Source organism: Chinchilla lanigera, unplaced genomic scaffold, assembly GCF_000276665.1.
Source record: "Chinchilla lanigera isolate Chin_1 unplaced genomic scaffold, ChiLan1.0 scaffold00032, whole genome shotgun sequence".
NCBI classification, from domain to species: Eukaryota; Metazoa; Chordata; class Mammalia; order Rodentia; family Chinchillidae; genus Chinchilla; species Chinchilla lanigera.
In genome coordinates this window covers 16,007,092-16,014,956 of record NW_004955433.1, presented here as the reverse complement: position 1 = coordinate 16,014,956, position 7,865 = coordinate 16,007,092, and the positions used below count along the sequence as shown (strand labels likewise).

At 40.1% G+C, this 7,865-nt stretch overlaps 1 protein-coding gene across 7 annotated transcripts in view; it reads left to right on the top strand.

Moving 5' to 3' along the window:
- Cnot1 (CCR4-NOT transcription complex, subunit 1) overlaps window positions 1–7,865 on the top strand; it is an 88,757-nt gene that overhangs the window by 12,591 nt on the left and 68,301 nt on the right. For all 7 annotated transcript variants that reach the window (XM_013516128.1, XM_013516129.1, XM_013516127.1 and 4 more), the window contains exon 2: window positions 5,147–5,422. In XM_013516128.1, coding sequence (XP_013371582.1) covers window positions 5,321–5,422 — 102 coding nt within the window. In that variant the 5' untranslated portion in view covers window positions 5,147–5,320. The remainder of the gene's footprint in view (window positions 1–5,146; window positions 5,423–7,865) is intronic.

Below are 7,865 nucleotides of genomic sequence, written 5' to 3'. Positions count from 1 at the left end.
TTACATGGAAAAAGACAGCCAAACAACTTTCTGCCCTATTTCAGAAAGTTTCCAATCAACACCAATTAGGTGGTGACAAGTAACTAGGAATGGTGGTATCTTTGGGTCAAGACTGACAAGGACGAACAGGCTCTGGTGCTGTGGTTCATCTCCAACAAAAATATGCTACACTGGCCAGCACAGACCATGCTAACCCTGAACCTTTTGCGTTGGGCTCAGATTGGGATCTTTTCTCTGAAGCTAGCAAATCAGGTGGAATAATTGGGTTTTTAAGAAATGTTTTGAAATAAAGCCCGAATAAGTTTAAAAACCCTTTTCTTGGCCAGGTGTGGTGCCTCATGCCTATAATCCCAGCACTTGGGAGGGTGAGGCAGGAGGATCATTAAGAATTCAAGGCCAGTCTGGGCTATATAGTGAACTAAAGGCCAGCCTGAACTGCATAATGAGACCCTATCTCAAAACAAACAAAACCCCCCAAACACACTCTTGACAAATTCTTCATTGAAAACTTACATAAAGCATACTTTTTCACTATAATAGTCCAGATTTTTTTCCTCGAATAGCCCACTATGTAGCTGCAGGTAGACACTTAAGCCTCATAATGTAAACATGGGGAAAAAGTTAACAGTATCTGCATAATACTATGTGCACACTGCTGTTGGATGGGAAATAAAAAATTTTAAAAGAGAGAGAAAGGTTTTGTTTTAAATTCTCAAAACCTCTTATTCTGCAGTTCATAAATCTGACCCTTAGGCTAAGGTGACGATGTATGTAAGTAGATTTTTGTTTTCAGTGAAGGAGAACTGAAAAAGATGGATTTATCTCTTTTTCTTTAAGAATTATCAGATACATGCTCTTCAAAGCCCTTACTCCTTCTAAAAGCATGTTCCAGGATCCCATGACCTTCCTTTTGATGTTTGTGGCAAACTCACATCCATCCCAGGTTGCTGTTGTAGTTTTTTTTTTTTTTTTTTTTTGGTTTTTCTCCGGTACCGGGAACCGAACTCACGACCTTGTGCTTGCCAGGCAGGCGCTTTTGCCGCTGAGCTAAATCCCCAGCCCCGCTGTTGTAGTTTTTGCACCTCATATCTCCAGCCATGTGGCAGCCAGTGAGCATAGCCTGATCTTGAACTTCACTGTACTGCAGGTTAACTACCTTGTTAAAAAGAAATGCTCTACCAGTGGTGCCTGTGAATCAAGTATAGGTGAGGTCTGAGTGGTTGGTCAGGACTGTATCACAGTTTGCACAAGAAAACAGCTAAGTACCACCAATATGATCAAAGAAAATTATGCCCATTTTTTTGATCACTGAAGTTATAAAAACTCCAGTAACTCTACTCATTTTCCAAAACACAAGGTTACCCTGAGGTTACTTGAAGTTTTCCATCTGTTAGGGACACCCTGAGCAGTGGCAAGATGCCAGCTCCCTGTAGCTGTTTCCCTACAGCTGGGACAAAACTAAGTAGCCGTTTTTGGAGTGTTCTTTTAAAACTTTTGGCCTTGATATGAAGTTCAACACTAAAAAATCTGATCTGCTGTTATAGATAGGTACAGACCAGAAGTTGACAGTGCATATACAAATAGAATGATCCTGTGCCACAAATTTTAATATCTTAGAATCTCATTTAGTGACTTTTTTTGACACAGGGTCTCGGCTATGTAGTCCAAGTTGGATTTGAACTCACTGTAGCCCAGACTGGCCTCAAACTCCTCTGAGTGCTGGGATTACAGGCAAGCGCCACCACGTCCAGTTGATCTTAATGTAATAAACATTTTAGTGGAGAGCTTGTGGGAAAGTAACTTTAGAATTTTGCATTGCAGTATTCTAGATAAACATAGCCTATAAATAGATATTGTGAGCCAACTACGTATACATTATGAGGCTAGATAATCAGTTGGAAGGGACTTAACAACTTGATATTGTATGCTCTTGAGGCTGATAAATTAAAAATCATCTTGTTATTACTCATGTGATTGTTGTATGTGACTGGGAGTTTTTCACTGAGTTTGTGTGTTTTTTTATAGAGTGGAAAAAATTTTTTGGTCCTGGGGTTTAAACCCAGGCCTTGGCATCAAGTTATATCTCTAACCCTTTTTTCAAAAAGAAATTGTATTTTGAGACAGTATTGCTAAGTTGCCAGGCTGGCCTGGAATTTGGGATCCTTTTGATAGAACTTCCCACAGTGCTGGGATTATAGGCATGTGCTACCACATCTGACTTCCCTTTGAAAATTTAGTACTAGGGATTAAATCAGGAAGTGCTTTACTACATCCCTAACCCATTCTTATTTTGAGACGGGGTTTATTAAATTGCCCAGGCTGCCCTTGAACTTGCTATCCTTCTGTCTCCTTAGTACTGTAGTTGGGATTATAGACTTAAACATCCACACTTTCGGGCCAGGGATATAGCTCAGTAGCACAGTGCCTACCTGGCAGGCTCTAGGTTGTGAGTTTGATTCCTGGCACCACCCCCTGCCCAAATTTACACTTGGCACAAAGTGAGTTTTCTACCACTGAGTTATGCTCACCAGCCCCAGGTTAGAAAAGTTTCCATTTACATTTTGTACTTGAAAATGTTTAGTGAGCACTTAGTATGGATCCTTTAGTACTTGTTATAAATTGGTGAACAAGAGGCAGTTACCATCAATGCTTTCATAGAATTTACATCCTAATCTGACAAAACAGACAAAAGTAGGTTACACAATATTTTAAGTGACGAAATGTGCAAAGAATAGGGCAAAGGGGTACAGTTAGTGGCATTTAATTTTTGCATAGGATATTCAGATGATCTTCCTGGTGGATGCATGGAGTAGGCTTTCAGTGATCCATTTGTATCTAGAAGAGCATTCTAGACTGAAGCAGAGGTTTTAAGGTGGGAGTATTTCTGAAACAGTAAGAAAGCCATTGTGATTAGAACTGAGAGAAGAGTAAGAGGAAGCCAGAAAAGTACCAGTGGTTAGATCCTTTGAAACTGTTTTGAAGTTATTATAAAGGGGGCTTAGCCTTCACTCTGAGTCAGTGGAGGATTTTGAACACAGAGTGATGTCTTGAGTTTTCTATATTTGGAAAGTATTTTTTCTTCCTCTTGTGTTGAAATGGTTTACAGAGAGCAATGCTTCAAAGATAGAGGCTGATGAAAACCCTAGCAGTAGCTGGGTGTGGTGGTGGTGCATTCCTGTAATAACCAGCATTCTGGATGGAGGCTGAGACGGGAGGATTGCAAATTCAAGCCACACTAGGCAATTTTGGGACTTAGCAAAACTGCTGTCTCAAAACAAAAATAAAAGCCAGGGGGTGTGGCTAAGCACAGAGGCCCTGGGTTCAATCCTTAGTGTACTGTACCTTTTCCCCAAAATAAAAGGACAGCAGAGTAATATAGGTGACAGGTGATGGCATTTATTTATTTTAGTTTGTTGTTACTGAGGATTGAAAGTGGGGCCTTCACACTGGGCTACATCCCTAGCTTCTTGAGATAGGGTTTCATTATATAGTTTAGGCAGGCCTCCTAACTGGCAGTGATCCACCTACCTTAGCCTCCCAAGTGCTGGGATTACAAGTGTGGACCACCATACCCAGCTGCATCCCTATTCCTTTTTATGTTTTATTGTCCAGGCTGGTTTTGAACTTGGTCCTCCTACTTCAGCCTCCTAAGTGCCGGGATTACAGGTATGAGCCATCATGCCCAGCTTTTGTGGGCCTTTTCTATGTGAACATAGTATGGTTGAGGTGTTCAAATCTCTGTTACATTGAGGAGTTGTTTCTTTTTTGAGACAGGGTTTCCTTGTGTAGTTCAGGCAGGCCTTGAACTTACTTTGTATACCAGGCTGGCCTCAAACTCAAAGCAACCCTCCTTACTCAGTCTGCCTAGTGCTAGGATTACAGGCATGTGCCACCACACCTGGCAAGGATTTGAGTTTCTTGGAAGGTCACTCATTTAATACCAAATTGCTTAAATTGTGCTATACCATATGTAAAGTATAATAGGCTTGTGAAAATATCCCATTCATGGAAGCTGGGCGTGGTGGCGCATGCCTGTAATCCCAGCACTCGGGGAGGCTGAGACAGGAGGATCGTTGCAAGTTCGAGACCAGCCTGGGGTACAAAGTGAGCTCAAGGCTAGCCTGAACTGCACAGTGAGACCCTGTCTCAAAAAGACCAAAAAAAAAAAAAATCTCATTCGTGGTAAAGCTGTTCTGTTGTCCTTTCTCTGTGGAGGGAGAAGAGGGTATGTGTATGTTTAGGGTTTTTTTGTTGTTTTTGCAGTGGTGGGGGTTAACCCTGTGCATATTACCCATACGTTGTACTACAGAGCTACATTCCCAGCCCCAGATGTTTGCAATATTCTGTAAAATAATATTGTTCATATAAAATATGCTTTGAATGTATTTTGGCTGAGCAGAACTTATAGAATCCAAAATGCTGTGATTTTTTTTTTTTTTTTTTTGGCACTGAAAATGAACTTTTTTAGATGTAAATGAAGGAATTCTTTGGAGAGAGGAGAGGAAAAAGGTTCTGGCTTTGTATTTCAAGTTTTGTGTGTGTGGTAGTAGGGATCTTGGATTGAATTTGGGGCCTTGGGTTGGCTTTTTTTGGTTTGGTTTGGTTTGGCTTGGCTTGGTTTGTTTTGTTATAGAGTCTTTCTGAGTTGCCCATGCTTGGCTAAAAATTTCAGTCCTGCCTCAGCCTCTTAGAGTGCTGGGATTATAGGTGTGTACCGACCTGCCCAGGACCCCTGCTACTCTGGGAATATTCCCCTTCCTTTGTAAACTTTAAGAAGTGAAGGCAGGCCTAGAATGGTGACACCTATGATCCCAATTACTGGGATGGTGAAGGCAGGAGGATCACATGTTAGAGACCAGCCTCAGCAATTTAGTGAGACTCTCAATAAAAAATCAAGGACTGGGAATCTACGTAGGTTTGATTCCCAGTACTCCCCCCCCCAGTGTTAATGGAAAACTAAATTTAAGATGAATTTAAAAGCTAAAGTAGGTGAAAAGGAAGTACTTCCCCACTGATTCATCCTAAGATTTTATGTCTAAGAAGTTTTTAAATTTAATAGCATTTTAAATACCAAAATAAATGATGAAAATTATTTAACCCTCTTTTCTCCTAATTAAGAATTGTGAATTTTATTTTTTTTTAATAGGTGCCATGTTTCAGTACAGTGTAAGACCCCTGGTAAAGAAGAACTGACAACGTTATACAGATACCAGATATAGCCTAATTACAAAGAAAGCATTAACCTGCCTCTGAGGTGACTAAAGGGGAATAATGGTGATTTTGCGCCGGGCTCGGCCGCCTGCTTCCGCCCCAACCAGCAATGAATCTTGACTCGCTCTCGCTGGCCTTGTCTCAAATCAGCTACCTGGTGGACAATTTAACCAAGAAAAACTACCGAGCCAGCCAGCAGGAAATACAGCATGTAAGTAATTTTGACTGAAAATAAACACTATTGCAGTGAAAAGCAAGCTGGAAATTTATGTGGGTATATTACGTGAAGTAACTTGTGCCTCTTCAAGGAATTTCTTTTCAGTATAATATATATAAAAGAGATCCTAATTTTTTAAATATTTTTGTAGCATATTATTCTGTATTAAAAATGGAGCTGAAAGACTTGATACATGCCTGTAATCCCAGTATTTGGGAGGCTGAGGCAGGAAGATTTGGAGTTTGAGGCCAGCCTGGGCTGCAAAGTAGGTTCAGTGGACTATACTAAGACCCAGTCCCCCCAAAAAAAGAGAGAGGAGAGAAGTACAGTTCAATGATCTGACTTGTTTTGCTCTAGTTCTGTTTTTTCTTTCACTTTAAGAAAAGTTCAGCTAATTCATAAACCATGAAATTCACCCCTTTATACTGTGTGTGATAGTGCATGCCTGTAATCCCAGCATTCATTAGGCTGAGTCAGGAGGATCACTGAATTTGAGACTAGTCCAGTATCCATAGTGAGTTCAAGGCCAGCTTGAACTATATAATGAGAATCCTGCCTCAAAAAAAAAAAAAAAAAACTTCACCTATTAAAAAATTCAGAATTAGGTAGTTATAGTCAGAGTTGTGCAGTTATGCTGTCTAGAGCCAGAACATTTTCATCATCCCCTTGGATATGTTGGCACCATCCCTCCCATTTCTCTAGTTGTTGATGACCACTCATTTATTTTCAGCTTCAGTGCATTTGCCTATTTTGGATATTTCATGTAAGTGGAATTGGAATTATATCATGTAGGTTTTTGTTTTTGTACTGGAGACTGAACACAGGGCCTTGGGCCTTCTCATTGGACTATATCCTCAGCCTTTTTGTTATTTTTTAAGAAGTCTCATTAAAGTTGCCCAGGCTGGGCTTGGAATCCTTCTACATCAGCCTTCTAGCAGGAGTGCTGGTATCACAGGTATATATGACACCAACCTGACAATGTTTTTAAGGTACATCCATGTTGAAGTATGTACCAGTACTACTACTGCTTTTTTGAATTAAGCTCTTCCTGTGTGGTTCAGGTTGGCCTCAAACTCATGGCAATGCTTGGGCCTCAACTTCCCAAGTGCTGGGATTATAGGTGTGTGCCATTATGCTGAACTGTATTTCATTTTTATGGCTAAATAATCTGTTGTATGCATGTTCTACACTTTATCTGTTCATTAACTGGCAGGTATTTAGGCTTATCTCCACTTTAGGGGCTATTATAAGTGCTTTCAACATTTATTTATGAGGTTTTTTCTGTATGTTTGCTTTCATTTCTCTTGAATGTATGCTTAATGGAATTGCTAGGTCATATGGTAATTTTGTCTTCAACTTTTTTTTTGTTTACCATGCTGGGGATTAAAATTTCTGGGGGCCCTCACACATGCTAGGCAAGTGCTCTGCCATTGAGGTGTATACCCCAACCTGTAGCCCATCAAAGTTTTTAATATCAGCTAGACTTTCCCAAAGCACAGCATAATTTTTTCATTTCCAGAAACAGTATGTGAGTTTCAGTTTCTTTTCATCCTCACTATTGCTCATTATTCCTTTTGCTTTTATTTTAATTTTGCATTATTGGTGATTGAAGCTATGGCATTTGCACTGAGCTATACTTGCAACCCCTTTTTCAAATATTGAGACGGGGTCTCACTGCATTGCTTATTTGCACAGGCTGGACTCAAACTTGTGATCCTTCTGCCTCAGCCTCCCAGAGTGCTGTTACAGGTGTGTGCCACTACACCGAGCTAACAGTTAATTTCTTAACTGTCCTCCCAAAGGTGATAGTTAGAAAACTGGAACCATTTCCCAGCCTTTATTTTTTATTTAATTAAATTAACATTCTCTTTCACCCTTGCCCTCGCCCCTCCTCCTCCCACTCCCCTTTCTTTTCTCTCTTTTTCTCTCTTTCTGAGATAGTGTCACACTATGTATGTAGTCCAGGGTAACCTCAGATTTACTGTGTAGCCTGGGCTGGCCTTAAACTTGTAATCATACTGTATCAGCCTCTAGGTAGCTGGTGTTGCAGGTATATTCCACCACTGCTAGAATTCTCTTCTTTCAGTAAGCAGATTCACTGTTACTTAACCATTATAGATTCATTTTTTCTTCCCCTTCTATTTGAATTTTCAGTGGGTTTTGTTTTGTTGTTTTGTGGCACTAAGGATCAAACCCAAGGCCTCAAGCATTTTAGGCAAGTGCTTTTCCACTGAACTGTAGTCTTGGAACCCTTTTGAATTGATTACTTAGAATACATTTTAAAAGCTGTGCTGGTTAGTCTCTGACCTAACAATTGTGTACAGCTCTGATGTTTCTTACACTTTTTGTTCTTGTTACTAAGGATTAAATCAGATTCTTATGCTGAGCTACATCCCAGCTCTTTTATGTATTTTGATTTTTTTTTTTTTTTTTTTTT